Consider the following 17234-nt stretch of genomic DNA (forward strand, 5'->3'; position numbering starts at 1 on the left):
TATTTCAAGGCTCCAGCTCAGTACAGTAGCTGGCATATGTTGAGCTTGCAGCTTATACTTGAGTTTTCTTTATTTACACAAGATTTAAACAGATGTTTCAACACTTCACTGAAGAAGAGATTAATTTCCCAGTCATGAGCATTCTGGGAAGTCAGGTACTTAGATTTGGGGAAACACCAAGCTAGAGAGGTGGCTAGTGCCTTTAACGCTTTCTTGTGCAAGTCCTTACTAGGATGAATGCATTGCTTGAAAGGACCAAAAAGAGATGGAAAAACATCATCTTGTTGCCTGAAGGTATTTAATACAGTGGAGCAAGGGGAATATAATCAGCATTAAAGTGTTCTTCATAAATAATGGACAGTCTAGCAGCTTTTATCTACTCTGCATTTTAATAAAGTTTCTACTGCTGAATATTTCATAAGCAAAAGGTAATTTATTGTGCTTTTAAACTGTACACTTCAGAAACTGTTAAAAAAAAGTTATGTGTTAAAATACAATAACAACTAGCTATGAATTTCTAAAGAAATACTGGCAGCCTAAAAATACATATTCTGAAACATAACATATACAAACTATGAGGGACACTTTTGCCCTAAACTGTAGCAAGTGATTTTTAAGATGTTCTATCTTATTTAGCACTACAGAATTTATTTTCAAGTGAAGAATAAACCTCCATACACATTTTCCTAAGATGTCAGTTCTAGTTTGCATTTCTCAACAAAACATACGCAATGTATTACCTGGATGCTAATCACAGATCATTTAAGATACACATCTGTAATACTCATTTTTTGAGAAATCTGTTTTACGCATGTTATTTTAAATACGTGTTTTATCCTGGCCTTTATAAATTAAAATTAGATTTCCACAGATACAAAATCATTAAGGAAAGGTATTAGACTGAACAGGTGAATCGATGCATTAGAGGCAACTTTATCTCTGCCCCCGTGGAACGTAAACCTGTGATGATGCAGCCTTACTGCCACAGCCTCAGACAGATGTTCTGTAGGTGTAATTAGTGCGACTTCACAGAAGTCAGTGGTGCTACCTCTGATTGCTCTCAACAGAAGTACCAGTGCACTTCTCCTCAGTGTAAATCCTATCCATGCAAGTTCACGTGCCTATGAAAGGCCGCTCCAGGAAGTCTGCTGGAAATGAGCAGCACCCTGCAGTCAGTGACTTGCAGCCTGAACAAGACCAAAACGAAAGGCACTGTAACATTAAAAGGCAACTCTCCTCAACCGGGGCTCTTCCTGGGGAAATTTTAAGTTTCCTTTCTACACCCACAATTTCAAACTGTAGAGTTACTTAAAAAAAGATAGAAATAGTTTTCTTTTTAAAAATAAGGTGATAAAATATCTTTCCCTTCATATTTTCTTTAAATAATTCAGCTGATAAAAAATAACCTTTTTTTCCACATCCCCCACTTAAAAAGACCAGATAATGAAAGAGTTAAATATGGAAGGTGAGTATCTCCAGTAGTTAGATGCAATCATAAGAAACAGTACCATATGTGGCAAATCATCTATATATTAATAGCCCTCTCTAGATAGACAACCATTCCTACAGCAAAAAGAGGTTCCTGTATTGAATGATTTCTCATGACAGAGCAAAGAAGAAGGCTGAGACACTCAGTTAATCTCCAGATCAACCACCTGTGTTAGAAGCAAAGTGCATTGCAAGTTCCATGGACTGGTGGGATGTATACCAAAACACCATGTTCAAAGCAGTACATTAGATTCTGGATATTTTTCTGTGTGTTTGTAAAAATAAAATGAAATTAATCTTTAGTCTATAATCTAAGCGATCTAAAAGCATTGAGAGGCTATATCTCCCCTACATTTACCAGCAGAAAAATTCAGACAGACCTATCATGGATGATTTGGTAATCATCTGGCATCTGCCAATCATTTGGCATCACTGATCTGGCAACTGCAGCAGTAAGATTATTTTGAGGAAGAAATATGTCCGTTACAGTGTGAACCTTACATACCACATTACCTTTGTTATCACTTTGAAGAGATCTAAAATAGTTCCTAAATTATTTATTTATATATCTACTGAATGTACTCCTTAATAACTTTGGGTTACTTAGGATGGTATTCAAAAGTAAATACCCTACTGTTCCTCCAGGTCTGCTAAATACTGAGTGCCAATTTGGAAATTACAAGTGATGCACAGGTTTTATACTGGGTTACTGCACAGGGAAGGATTTTTATTTTGGTCAATAATCCTCCCAACACACTGGATTTAAGAGCCTCAGATGCAGTGAAAAACATAACAAACTTTTAAAACGGGGCTTTGGATGTTCATTGCAAAATTAGTAAGGGCAAGAACTAAAGTGACACTTATAAGTCTTCATGTTGCCTTTTGCAACTGCTCTTTTCTCATTACATTTTGTTGCATCTTGCTGTCGTGGATGTCAGGTTAAGGGTAAAAGGAAAGCCCTTATTAGCAAGAAAATTCAAAAGGAAACAAAATGTCTCAGAAGGGAATAAAGTGTCTCAGTTGTGCTTGTACCACATGAAAATGAAACTTGTCAAAACAGACAGCAGCAGGATCCTAAGCATCATCGATGGGTAACTGAAGTTCATATATATTGATAGAATTAAACACTGGCACACTAGGCTAATGAAGATACAGAAATGCTCAACAGATAGTACCTAACATATTGTCAAGTGACTGTAATCAAAGCCAAAATAACTTTTTAGAATGCCTGTTTACTCTGCATTAAAAAACAGTATTTTATATCACACTGTTGGAGTAATTGGTATGCATAATGTCTAGAACTCTATCCAAATACCAGGTATGTAACAGAAAATGTGATGTGTCAGTTTAGATGGATAGTCTCACTACGAACAATAGTGATACTCATGAAACCAACCTATGCACAAGCCTCTGGAAAGGTAGTAAAATGAAGCCTCCCACAGACAGGATAACGAAATCACCCAAACGTGAAAGGAATGGATCTCTTAGGAAATTATGTAGCTGTCCAGCTTTGCATAGAAAAGATTCAAACGCTGGATGCCCACTTCCCCTATTCCATCCTAATCCCTGGAATGCCCACAAATAAGAAGGAAGTGCTGAGAAAAGGGTAGTCATTTTGCATGTCATTGTTCAACACACAATCACGTTCAAAAATGATTCTCAGCAGAAAAATCCTTGAAATAAACTTCAGGAATCACTGAAGTCACTCTATGGTTCTTAAAGGTCAAATAAACAGGCCAACTTACGTAGTTCTCCTACTTTCAGTATTTCGCACAGCATCTTTGTCAGCTCAATGCTACTCCGACCAAATGGGCATTCATGCTTGTCTTCTCGACTACTGTTTTCCAGGACAATCTGAATCAGGAATCAAAATGGAAAATAATCAGTTTGAAGAACATGTGAGTTGAAGAACTGCTTTGCATGTCCCGCACATACAATGTACACCAGGAAACTCTTTGTGGATACTCTGTTTTCATAAACCTTAGCATACCAGCTAAATGACAGGGCAGAAAAGAGCTAAGGAGGGGAGGGGGGGCCCAATATCAATAAAAATAAATAAATGCCTCCCTATGCCTGAGACAGTCAGAGGGACAGAACCAGTGCTGTTTCAGGGCTGACTCTAAATCTTTGCCATTTCCACGTAATGTTGCTCCTCTGCTTGGAGAAACTGCAGCATAAGTTCAAGAGAAAAAAGATGCTTCATTTTAAATTCATTAGTTAAAGAAAATTGGATTTAATGATTTATAAGCATGAACACATCCTTAGAAGGAACTTTTTAAAAGGTAGGACAAAATAGCATAGATGAATGTCAAAATGTCCAAATGTCAAAAATCAAACTGAAGTCCACAGTTAGGCAAAAAAGATGTGCTCGTTTTCTCTACTATTGAAGAAGCCTATGCTTATGTGCAAAGCATTTCAGTGAGCTATCACTTATGAAGCCTCTGATTGCTTCAAAAACAGCTCAAGAGCTTTTGTGTTCTCTGTTAAATGATATTGCAATATAAATGCGAAAAATATTTTCTTGAACAATTTTGCACTCAAGTTCTGCAGTATCAGATATATTTGTGATAAAACTTTCACCAGCACTGCAAACTGGCAAAATATTCCATAGTAGAGGTGAAAATACGAATTACAACAATACTACAGATTTCACTGAAGCTGTGAGCCTGAAAAGAGGACAAGATAGAGTCTGAAAAAGAAAAAAAAAAAAAAAAAAAAAAAAAAGAAATGCACAGATTTTCAGTAAGAATTGGCTTTGTAGTAACAAACTTTCCCATCAGCTTTAAAAAGGAACCAAAATACACATCCTAAGCAGCTGCTGCACAGCCTTGGGGGTGGGGGAGAGAGGAAGGAAATACACTTCAAAGGATTTTGTCAAGGACCAGAGAACCTCAGAGGCTCTTTAAATCTTCTTCACAAACAGGTGTTTAGACACTGCTCTCCTGTTTGTACTCCGCCTTGCTCCTTAGCTCCTATCTTCACCACCTTATTTTTTTTTATCTTTAACTTTTGCAGTAAAGAAAACTTCCAAAACAGTAAATCAGAAAATTCCACCCTCCCTTCTAAACACTCTGAAATGCCCATGATTTCTAAAAGGATCAAAGGCTGGAACATAGCCCAAAACACAGTGGTGGTGGTGAAGCGGACTGAAGTACTGCTAGAATCCTTTCTCTCCCTCCTCAGATCTTAGCTGCAAATGTTGCATATTCATGCTCTCATGTGCATAGAAACCTTCCCTGTGAAGCAGTTCAAGGCGAAAGCGGGAAAAGAGTGAGAATCCACTTCACATAGTATGCCAAAGTCTCTTTGCCATGAAGTACTTGTTTTAGTCCTACTCTGCAAATGGCTTCTAGCTGTTACTGACCCTACCCATCACCCAGGATCGTGAAAAAATGGTTGCTCTCTGTTATGAGAGTGGATGACTGCTTTGTTTTACTTCTTGAAGAACACTCCATCTCCTCTGTCATTTTATTTTACTACTTGGACTTTCTACAGACTCTTAGGATGCCATTGGGGATTTGATAGCTATTTGACCTTTACCAACTCTTATTGGCCTTTTCCAACAGGCCAGTGTCAGAATTATGTTCACCACTCTGCCTAGAGGAGTTACTTTCCATCTAAAAGTTTCGGGTTAAATTACATCTAATTGTTCTATGTCATATCTGGATAACAGTTGTACCAATCAAAGATACACCCCTGCAATTTTTGTTTTACACTGCTGCAGCCACCCTTCAAGGAACATGTGAATATGACTTTGCATTTAGGATGAGTCATCCTGCTTCAGTCTCTTTCATGGAGGATAGAGCTACATTTCCATACCCAAAGGCAGGAGCAATGAGAGAGTAGCAGGAGTGCAATGTAATGCTGTGTCTCAACACCTCCCTGAGATCACTCCTCTTGTTTCATTATTATGCTTTTTATCTCTCACATAATAAAACATAAGATCTGCATACTTGAGCAGGGGGCTGCTTTGACACAAATTTAGATACAGCAGAGAAACACGAGTAATAAAAATCAATGAAGAGGCAAAATGAAAGGGTAAGGGGGAGGGGAAGAGAAGCACTCAGATCAGCATTCTTGCTTGCTTCTGGCAAACGCATTTTGTTGAGTTTCACATTAACCCGACATATTAACATTTCATGAGTGCATAAATATTTAATGGTGACACCATATATGCATATAATGGAAGGCAGAATTACAGCAATCAATAAGAATGCCAGAGAAATAGTTAAGGCACTGTGTATTGCTATATAGCAAATTAAATGACAATTTGAGTAATCAATATGTAAAGTAGCCTTGGAATGAGCCTCATTCACACTCTGCAAGCATCCGTCTTTCAGCATTTGCCGTGCAAAATAAGGCAGGGCTGACATATTACATTTCTGCAAAAAGGGAAGATGGAAGAGCCTTCACTGCATCTAAATACATGTAGGCAAATTTGGCAGCTGCAGATACTAATACCTACAAGAAATAACAATAGCCAAAAAAAAAAAAAAAAAAAAAAGGAAAGAAAGAAAAAAAAAGCAACTCCAAAAGAGGGGCGCTCTTAAACGCCCAGAGAGAAATCATTTCTAATCCTGGCAACACATTTACAACATTCATTAGTATATTTGTAGCCTACTTTTCACGATTTAGCAACTCATCCTGTTACATAGTAAAATGCTATAAATATAGCTGATAAGGGTGTGATTTTAATGTTATTTCCTTGACCAATCTGGTTACGGAGGAGAAATAAGCAGGGAACGGACATGTTTGCTTAGTAAGCTGGTGAAAACTATAGAAGGGAAAGAAACGTAAGACACAGCTCTAGACTGAAAATACTTGTGTATGCCTACAGTGTGTACCGCTGGCTTGATTCGTATTTCTATCACAACAATTATTTTCCCAAGCAAAAAAAAGTAGTGAGGAAGTCACCAAGCCCACACAGCCCTCATTCAAATGGAGGTCTATCATTAATGCTCATGAAGTGGTTGAACGCTATTATCTTCCTCCTCTTCTCCCTCACACATCCCCAGCGAGCTCCAGGTCTACCAGCTATTTCACAATCTGCAGGCATAGGAGCTAATTTTGCTCAGGGGAGCAAATACTTTGAGGCAGTCTCCTTGAACATGACGGGAGAAGTCCAGCATCGGGACCAGCTTTCCTCAGTACTACCTCAGCTCTGAGATACTTGACCGCCCTGTACTTTGATATTAGGTACCTACTGCAGCTTCTTCTTCCTTTATTCATTCTTTTTAGAGCTACAGAACTGGGAGCCCCTCATATAGAAACGCAGCTTCTCATATGCTGTTACAGACACAAAATTAAAACCATCTCACAATATACTAGTACTAAATGCTGCATATAGTCTTCTCGCCTGCTGTTCCTTTGATCGCTACTGCCCATTGCTATGAGGCAGAGCAGAAAACAACAGTAATTTGCAATACTCAACAGCAAATAAAGATTTTTAGGGAAAAGAAAAAAAACAAAAAAGACAAAAATCTCTAGGGAAAAAAAGGGAAAATAAAATTAGCAAGAGAGCACAAACGAGAAGTTTGAGTGAGAAAAGACACCAAAGAGCAAGACAGTATGGAGAGCACGTAAGAAAACAGATGAAGGGAAAAAAGAACAGAGAAATCTACTGCAAACCAGAAAATATGGAGGGAGGTGAAAGGAAAGAGAGAGACAGAGACAGAGAATGAGGCCAAATGAAACTGAATCACAAGAAGAATGAGTTGAATAGTCAACAGTAGATGAGAAGAAAGGAAGACACTTAAGAGTATTTTTAAAAATGCAAGGAGTTGAAATTTTAGGAAAGTGAGTGTTAGTTATCCATTTTGTGATATTTTTACAGATCAAACTTGGCAGCCTATTCAGGCATGGAAAGTGGACAAATACAGATCTGTACAGTTTTACTATTTTTAGTGCACCTAATATAGATACTTCTCTCATTTATGAACTCCTGTCATAAACTGAAGGGAAACGTTTTCCAATTACCAAACAAAACCAAGGAGTTACCAGAAAGAGAAATGAAGGCTTGGTATTGTTTCCCAAGGTAGACATTTCAGGCAGGACTGGTAAGCAACTGCTGACAGCTGAATTTTCTGGGGAACTGAGTTAGCAATATGAATTGCCTAAACATCCTGTTTTCTCTGAAGCCAAAACTATTTTCAGCAAGCAGCAGGCAGCCCTCCAATATCCAGCTGTCCGACAACGCATTTCAAAAGGTATAGGAAGGAATATTCTTCTTTAGGAAATACTATTGGTTCTTGTTTTTGAAAGCAAGATCTTATACACTTTCCATTGTATTATAATTAATGGTGTTCAGCATCACCCAAAGAACAGTCACCTCCTTTTACAATCTATGTACCAATGGCATGGACACGGTAATGTAATAGAAATTCAAATGTCATGCCAAGACCACAGAAGAATAATGCAAAATTTCTTGTAGCAGAGAAAACAAAATCAAAAAAAAAAAAAAATCTAATTTTAAGGCAGGAAAATTCATATTGTTCCTTTACAATCTTCCATTGAATTAGTCATCGAGTTCATCATTATCCCAGAAGCACAAAACAGACATTCAGGGAAGCAACAGACTAAATGAAATATTTTCTACATTTGATTACTATGGACTTAAAAATTCGCATCAGCTTCAAATATGAAGTTTTTTCCTTCAACTGACAGCTAATGACTGGCAAAGAACAGAGTTTTTAAAACATCTTCAGAAGTTTCCTCATCAAAAAAAACAGGAGGAAAAAACTGCCAGACACTCTTCCTTCACTGGGAAAATCCACTTAGCCAATCCCTTAATCCTTTACATTAAAGATGAAATTTGGTCCCCATACATGACCCCACAGCAACTGCAGATGTAATTCTTAGATTCCTGAACTATGATCTTGACAGTAGAATAGAGATTCGTTATGACTAGGAAATAAATACAGAAAGGAAAAGACTACAATACCTACTATAATTGCAGCAATACTTATAATAAATCCCACAACAGACAATTCAACAAGCACTGTTGCACTATTACAAAGGAGCATTTCCTTACACCTACTTTATAAGTCCTATCTAAAATGATCCTACATTAACAAAGGCAGAGTTTTCTAGTAGTCTGCAGTAGGTTAATATAAAGAAGTTCAGAGCTGGTTAGTTAAGACGGTAAAAAACTCCCTAGACCCAACACGAACAATCTGGCAGCATTTTGATACCAAAAAATTGCAGGGTTCCTCTTCCTTTTCTTGGCGCTCTACTTCATTTTTTCCTAAGCTTTTCTTATCACATATGGCAGGTTTTGCCATTTCTACTTCATTTAGATGCTTTCAGTAACTCCTCGGGAAGCAAATAGTAAGAAGAATATGATTCCTGAGAAGGACAAGGGACTCTAATGCAGCAGACTCAATTTCTATTTCTCCTCTTCTCCATTTTGCTTCCCTGCCAAGGCAGCTTGTCATTTTCCTTAATTTTGGCATCAGTGATCTTCTAAGAGCCTTCCCTTGGCATTGTCCCCTTTAACATCTCTTCTTATCTCCCCTGTTTCATTTTCAATTTCCCATGCTTCCTCTCGCCCTTATCTCAGCCTTCCTTCACATTCCTGAGGCATAAGAGAAATTCTTCAAGGCAAAATTAAAAGAAAACAACAGTTTCGCCTACATTCCTCAGAAAGAGACTGGGATTTCCATCTACTAAGCCAAGATCAGAGGCAAGAGTCAAGGCCTATTAAAGGCACTGGAACAGAAAAGAAAAGCATCCACTGACGTGAGAAACTCAGCTAGGAAGCCATGCTTTTTCTGAGAAAGACCTAATTTTGCTGGACCATGTTAAGGATTAGACACTAAGAATCTGACATGAGCCTCGCAGAGCAAAAAAGCATGAGCAAGAGCTGGGGTATAACCAACATATTGTGTCAAAAGTGCACTGCAGTCTGCTGCTCTCAGGGAGAGCTACTAAGAAAAGGTGTGGAGCCCAGTATATGGCTAAGCAGACAGGGGACGACCTGATACTCTCATACAGAGGGGAAGGGAAAGGAAAGGCATCCAATTATGTCACTGCATAACAACAGATATGTAACAAGGTGAATTCAAGGTGTCCTGGTCATAATACTTCTCGTGCTTGCCTCTACAGCCATAAAACACTGCTAACACAGATGGCTTAAAATTTCCAATATTTGGCTGGAAAACTATGGTTTCTCTCCCCCTCCTCTAAATTATCACAAGCTACATTGCTATGATCTTGCAATTGTTTCACATGAGCAGTTTCCGTGGGAATAAGTTTTGCGTGAAGCATGATCATATCATCTTCAGTTTCCATCAAAAGCAAAATGCAGAGTGAATTCTCTTGAAATATCATAAAGCTTCTTCCTTTCTTTATCACTTCACACATAACCAACCAAGTCCCTGTAAAAGGTGGTAAGAGAACCCAAGATTTGAACACAAGTGGCCAGGTGTTCCTTCTCCCTATATGCCGCATTCAGATCTGAGAGGAAATACTTCCCGTTCTTGCTCTCCTAAGACAGTGGAGTATGGGAGGAACCTACAATAGCTGCAGGATGTAGTACGTTTCTGAATTCTTTCTTTTCTTCCATGGAGTGAGATAGGTCCCACCAGTACCAAAGTATTATTATGGTATGGGTATATTATGAAAGCTTGAATCTTAATCTCATATCAGTGATCAACTTCTGGGCTCTTAGGATATGGACTGCATTTTGCCAACAGCTCTCATATACACTGCAAGATTCAGTTATGCTGCGAATGGTGAGCAGTGAGCTGAAAAAAATGTAGGGCTGCAAAGCTGTCATATGTCCCACCGCACACATCAAATGGGGTTGTGCTAACAGAGGTTGCCAAAACTCTTAAGATTCTCTTCCTCTCCCAGTATTAATCTGGCTCCGTATTTACATTGCAACCAACCACTCCAGGCTTTGGTCTCTCTTTGCTCAAGGGGACCCACCATGATTTTGCAGTCAATGACATGGGCTCCTGGGTCAAAACCACAGAATTTCCTGGTATGTTGATAGGGGAAGCAGAGATGTTGACCAAGGCTTGGGAAAAGACAAAAGGCAGACAAAATACAAATTAGGTATGAATAGAAGGTAAGAACAGAAAATGGAAAAAAAAAAGTGAAGGAAAGAACATGTTAACAGGTTGGGAAACACTGGGCTTAAACTTTTAGGTCTTATGTATAAAATTGTATTCTCCCATAAGATACAACAGGAAAACAAAAGCAATGAAGCTCACTTTTCTCTCTGCCTTTAACAGCACATAAATAAATTACATCCCCTTCCAACCATTTCTGGAGAAAAACAGCATCGCAGAAATCAGGCATGGTTTTATTTCAGAAAGTGCTGAAATTATATGTTGGACTACTCATATCTGATGAGGTTAGAATGAGTAGGCACGAGGAGACTTTGTGAATTGGCGGAAGGATGTGTAGGCAGCCTCCTATACAACAACTGCATGTATTAGAAAGTATACGGCGCGCAGTCTGACTGTGACTCAACCCATTAAAGTTCTGAAAGGTCTTTGCAGAATGTCAGCGATCTTCCTGTCTGCATCACCGGGGCTCACAAACAGCACCTACTCCTCCACTGTCACTTCTGAAGAGCTGAAAAAAAGAACCTCTCCATTACCCAAAAGTAGCAGTTCAAATAGCTGCTGTGGAAAAAAGCGTCTCTGCATCATGGCTCTGCGCGTAACAGATGCAAGGGAAAGAAGGTGTTGTATTTCTGACCGTAAATCAGCTTCACTTTTCATTTTCAGGTAATCAAAACTGCTCTTGGCTTAAAGTCCTAACATTTTGTTTGGATTTGGAGCATTTTAATGGTCTTTAAAACTTATTTTAAATATAAGACCAGAAAATTTAGGAACCTATCACTAAATACCTTACACATTGTTCACAAAATTACAGTAACAATGGATCCATCATAAAAGACCCGAAGAGATCAATCAGCCCAATGTTTAAATTTACAGTATGGATTTCAGCATTGGTTTCCCATCTTGTAGGCATTATTTTATATTGTTTACAAATTTCATAATTAATATTTAACAAATACTTGCATGAAATATTTTTTTTCTTTCTCCCAGTGATTTTTTAAAATCTTTCTCCTCTACAGATGAGGGAATCAAATTTCAAGGTACAGTAACATTTCCTTTGCAAAGTACACTTACTCTCCCTACATGTTAAAGAGCCTAGTCATCTAATGAATGATAAAGAATTGGGCATAAGCTTGGGCAGCCAACTAAGCGGAATCTATACAAATGGATAGTCAATACTCATAACTGGAGCCACTTAGCTTTTTGTAGTTTTTGCCTGAAGAACCAGTCTCTCAAGGAACTTAAAGAAAAGGAAGAGATAGAATAATTGTCTTCTTAAGACACAATCTGCCCTCAAAAACACAGAGGCCTGTTAGAATATAGCTGACCATAAACCCAGAAGAAAAATGCAGACAGGTCACCAACTTGTCAATCATTAAAAGCAGATTCATACAAATGAGATATGTGGTTACCACCACGAACAATGTAGTATAGGGTTTCTCTAAGACACAGTTGGCTTACTGTGAAGAACAACAGGCTGTAATAAAATCCTACACTCCCTCCCTGCCGAAGGTTCTCACTATATTCAGATGCCTGCAAGAAAGGCATAAAATAAGGGAATATTTCAATGGTAGCACAATAAAAGTGAAGATAGATTCAGTTTACCCAATGGCATCTTCTCTTTCTCCCTCATAGATAATTTAGGCAAGATCCAAGATGAAGAGCAGTACACTAACAGCTGGAGTGGTAGCTTTGATTTTGCTGCCTCCTATACTGAATGCCTGGATGAACAGTAGAGGTCAACTGCACATTCAGTGGTCAACTTACCAGAATTGCTAGTATTTCCTTAAAAGCATCTGAGATAGAAATAGGGCAGCTTTAAACACAGGCTATCAAATTCTTCCGGTTTACAAATAAAGCATTTGCTCCATTTTGTTTTCTCTAGCTTAAACTCTAGAACAAATTAAATAAAGCTCATTATTTTACATCAACATTGGAATCACTGAAGTGTACACACACAAAAACAGTAAAAATACTTCCCATGCAAGTGAATAATACCTACATAGAAGCACAGATCTGTATAAAATATTGGCTTCATATATTTAGATCTCTATTGTATCTTAAAAATAAAATTGCTCTAGATAAAGTCTTGTACCATGAATTTCCAGAGAAGTCAACAACAAAGCACCAATAAATCGAGGTACTAATCGCAATGATGACATAATAGGATTTCCATGGAAAGTTTTTTCCACAGACCCTCAGGAAAATTTTTCAAAGGCTACAAGTCACCCAAAAGAAAATCTCAAGATAGCTGCATTGAATAAAGTCTGTTTAAATGGTAACTTATAATTTTATTTTTTAAATTAGTAGAACTTGAAGGTGAAGTAGTTCTAGAAAGGAGAAAATAGGAACCAAGGGAAAACTTGTCTGCTCCAAAAGAACAAAAAAAGATTAGCTGTCACAAAGCTTTATTCCAATCATTTTTTTCACTGGTAAATTTAATTATACACTCTGACTGTCCTGTAATTATGCAGCTTGGGAAACTGCCAATTTTTCCTGCGGAAACTTTCAAAATTTCTTGCAAAGATTCAGCTTTACTTCCATCAATGCATTCCACATACTATATGTCACCACCTCTTAAAAACAGAGTCCGTGAGTATAGCAATTGATTATTTAAGTGAAATATGAAAAAAATGTTGTGCACTTTATATTTAAGTAACTGATAGCACCAAATAATAGAGAAGAAAAGGTAACTCAATAGCAAACTAATTCAACAAGAAACTTTATTTTTTAATCCATACAATAGCTAAAGACAAAGAAAACCCTAGGTTTTTTCCTCCACTAAACAACCTTTCTTCTTGAGGCCTCAGTCATATTAAATGGTAAATAGACAGTGAGATTCATAAATGATTAATTCAAAGTCCAAATAAAGAAACATAACACTGTGTTTCTCTCAAAAGAGAAGGAAGACATCACATAAAGAAAACTTATACTGTAATTTCAGGAACAGGCATACAGCAGGAAAAAGAAGAATAATAGAAATGAATTGTGGGAAAGTAGATATGAATCAAAAGGGAGAAAAGGTTTGGTTATTTTTGTTTCCTTCTCTGCAGTGTGACACTCCATGTTTTCATCTGAAATGCTTTCCTTTTCTCCACGATGCACAGTTACCCATTTGCTCCACTGCCTTCATGCCCATGCTCTTCAACACATCGCAATTGCATTTTCCATTACTACAAATTCTTTGTTTGGTGCTTGTCTTCAGAGTCCCATTGCCCCCAGTTGAAGGGCACTTCAGGTTCAGACACCCTTTCCACCTAATTAATCCATTTATTAGGCACATTAATTCAGAACAGAATGATTTATGAGGGGGGGAACAAGAAAGAAAAACGGAAATCACTGAAAAGACTAGATAAGGAGAGGTTAGATGGGAAGGTGGCATGCAGTAAGTAATACAAGAAGCAGCATTACAAGGGGCCTTGCAGCAGGGACAGCCTAACAAAGCGGCAGGTCAAAATGCAGTGATTTGCAGTGCCCACTAAACGCAGAGCTGGGGGTACACTCAGCACAGCAGTTAAGGTTTCCTGACAGTGTCTTCTCTTAATACACTACATTCTGTCAGGAAAAGCTTTATATTTTCCAGGTTCATTTCACATCAATTCTGGTTTCCAATCTAAATTTTTAATTATTCCACAGCACAGCTATTATCTCATTTTGCACCTTAAGAATGAACCTCATGGCATAGCAGCTACCTGTACTGAAAAACAGCAAGTTGAAAATAATTTCTCTTCCTACAAGGCAAACTGCCTTCTGGTCTCAACAGGGCAGAGGAAAAAAAGAGAAGAGCTCCTGTCAAACAAGTTACTCAGAATGGGAGTATTACTTGTCTGTATATCTAACAGTTTCTTGCAGAGCTTCACCTAGACCAGAGAGAGTATTTTTATTTGTTAGGGTATGGGAGTTGAAACGTAGCCGAACAGATAAGCAAGTAGATGTTTTTTTGTGATCAAAGGCTAGCAGCACTGTAGGAGTTGCGCAGTGCCTTTCATCTCCAGAGTTGTTCAGTGCACTGCTAGCATGATTGTGTGGAGAGTCATGGACGAGTGACCTACCATGTCAGCAACTCCAAAATCAGCACCATGCAGGGCTCAACAGAGACAGGTAAACTAACTCCTGGCTATATTAATAGTTCTTGAAGCAACTTTAGGCAAGCACTTTAATCCAGCTGTGCCTCTATATGGCACTTTTATTGTACATAGACACATGTACTCTTTTTCAAGTGGGAAATTCATGAGGCACTCAAATAGTCTCTGGAACCATACGAGAGTGAAGACAGACATCTCAAAATAACACCGAAGCCTCTCAGATTAGTAGCGCAGTAGCAAAAATATTGCACTGTAGAGACAAAATTGAGCTAGGACCCAAATTCCTGTTAAATAGCACTTAATTATACGCAACACTGAACTCAATTTTTAAGATGGCGCTTGCAACATAAAGATTAAAAATACAAAAAAAAAAAAAAAAAAAGAGAGAGAAATGCCAGTGGAAGTTCTCATTCAACAGAATTTTTGCCCTCTTTGAAGTCTTTTTAGACCTCTTCAAAATCTCTCTCTCTCTCATTTGGGAGCACTGGCTACTCTCATGCGGTGCCCCAAATGCAGTATTTCCCTCTAAAGCTGGAATTCTCAGAAGCAGCCTATGGAGAAGCACCACCTAAATCTTACCAAATTTCAAGGAGGAGAACTTGTTTCAAAGTCTCTTTTTATAAACAAAAACTACAGTTTGGTATCATTTTTCTAATAAAAATATTCACTGCCCAGTATATAAATAACTCTTAATTTCAGGAATTTATAGTGTTTAATAAACATTTGCTATATTGTATGCCAGCACAGTTTCATTTAGTAGTCATTGCTAGATTCAAGCTGAGGGAGAAATATATCTGAAGGGCAAATCTGGCACTCTTCTGGTCTTCTGCTATGTTCATGGGTCATCCTAGGCTGAATATCTTTGTACACCATTCACAAAACCCTTGCAGCCTTGACACTATCATGCTTTGAGTAAAAACGAAACAATATTGAATGTCAACTTAAAAGTTCAATCTTTTTTAGTAGAAATAATGGGGTGCCTACTGTCTCCTTGATACACACTATTTGCTTAAAGCAAGTCTGCATGTTTCCACCTTTTCTTCTGGAGTCTAACCATCCCAACTATCTCAGAACTCTGACTTTCTGGACTCCTCATGTATTGATTTCTTATCTTCTCTTCTCATGTGTGCTAGATATATTTTCCATGTGCATTTCAACAAAGGTCAGGGAAAACTGGTCTAGTCAGATGCACGTATTATTCTGCTGCATGCCTCTTCACGTAAGGAAGCAACGCATAACATGTTTCAAACTACTCTTCAAATACCAAATGTAAGAGGAGGAGTGGGCAGGGGCAGGAACAGGGTGTGCAAAATTCTTCTTTTCTATTTGTCTATAACCATTACATCAGCTACAGAAGTAATTTTAATGGCAGCATCTTAACTCTCAGGACACTGCCAGTACAGTCAGTTATCAAGGTATTTCCTAGTCAAAGCCTCCTTTCCTCAGGAAACAGCTTTTCATAGCCTTAGAGGAGGGGAGGAAATTCTGCACATTTATTCATTTCTGATTTTACGGACATTCTTCACACATCCAAGTGAGCACAAGCTCACTTCCTTCTTTTTGTAGGTCTAAGCAAAAAGTAGCATAACTTCTTTGATATTTTACTCTGATAGGCAATGACAGAGTATGCAGCTGCACAGCATCTTCCCAAAACTTGTACAGACACATGTCATGTTTTAATGTTTTATAGTTTGCTTGCCTAGAGTTCATTGCTGTTAATGGCATCACGATTCTAAACTTCCTCTTGGAAGGGAATGGTAAACAGGCCATCATCTGTGTGAACTGGGAGCTGCACAGATCTGAAAGGGGAGAAGCAGCCTTACCCGTATATAAGCATCCTGGTGATGTTTAGCGAAGTACAGCATATTGTCAAGGGCTAGCATTCCTGGAGGGGTCTGCGTAAAATCCATTGCTGGGTTTACATGATTCTGCAAAAACACAGTAAGATCACTCCATCAGTAACTGCACAAAAGCCATCAACTCCTCAATGATTTACGACGTGCATCATGTCATGTTGATCCCAAAAAATCCAGCAACACAACTCCTTTTGCTGAACAGAGAACATAAAACAAAGAAGCGGCCATATCCCAAAGAAATGTTAAACCAAATGCCACCTTTGTGGCTGGTGTATTAGTCACTCATTTCTGTAAGTACAGGATGGAGTTTTCAAACAGTTGAGTGACCTAGAAGCACAACTGCCTTAAGTCTTTCACAGCAGAGAGACTCGTTAGTCATACCAGAGACTACAAGTACCTTAGATTTGAAAATGTAAATAAACTTTAAAAGTACATATGCAAATGAAGAGCCACCAAAACAGCTATCCATACAATTGCTGGTGAACTATTTCAAAAAAAAAAAAAAAAAAAAAAAAAAAAAAAAAAGTGAAAAGGAAAAAAAGCTGCTAAATTCAAAAGTTGTATTAAACCTTGTAATTAAAGTTGAATCTTGTGGACCCTGAATACAAAGGGTATCAGACAGGAGTGTACAAAATTAAACAGATTCACCTTGGAGAAATCAGGTAAGTTTTATCTTATGTTCTGAGTTTATGAATTTCAAGTATGAAATTAATAAATGAGCATAACAAACATTG

At 38.0% G+C, this 17234-nt stretch overlaps 1 protein-coding gene across 4 annotated transcripts in view; it reads right to left on the reverse strand.

The window, feature by feature from the left end:
* The window catches only part of ELMO1 (engulfment and cell motility 1), a 312145-nt gene that overhangs the window by 149154 nt on the left and 145757 nt on the right, over nt 1–17234 (reverse strand). For all 4 annotated transcript variants that reach the window (XM_062569560.1, XM_062569561.1, XM_062569563.1 and 1 more), the window contains 2 exons: nt 16468–16572; nt 3234–3342 (listed from right to left, as the gene is read on the reverse strand). In XM_062569560.1, the coding sequence (XP_062425544.1) occupies nt 3234–3342; nt 16468–16572 (214 nt within the window). The remainder of the gene's footprint in view (nt 1–3233; nt 3343–16467; nt 16573–17234) is intronic.

Source organism: Rhea pennata, chromosome 2 (assembly GCF_028389875.1).
Source record: "Rhea pennata isolate bPtePen1 chromosome 2, bPtePen1.pri, whole genome shotgun sequence".
NCBI classification, from domain to species: domain Eukaryota; kingdom Metazoa; phylum Chordata; class Aves; order Rheiformes; family Rheidae; genus Rhea; species Rhea pennata.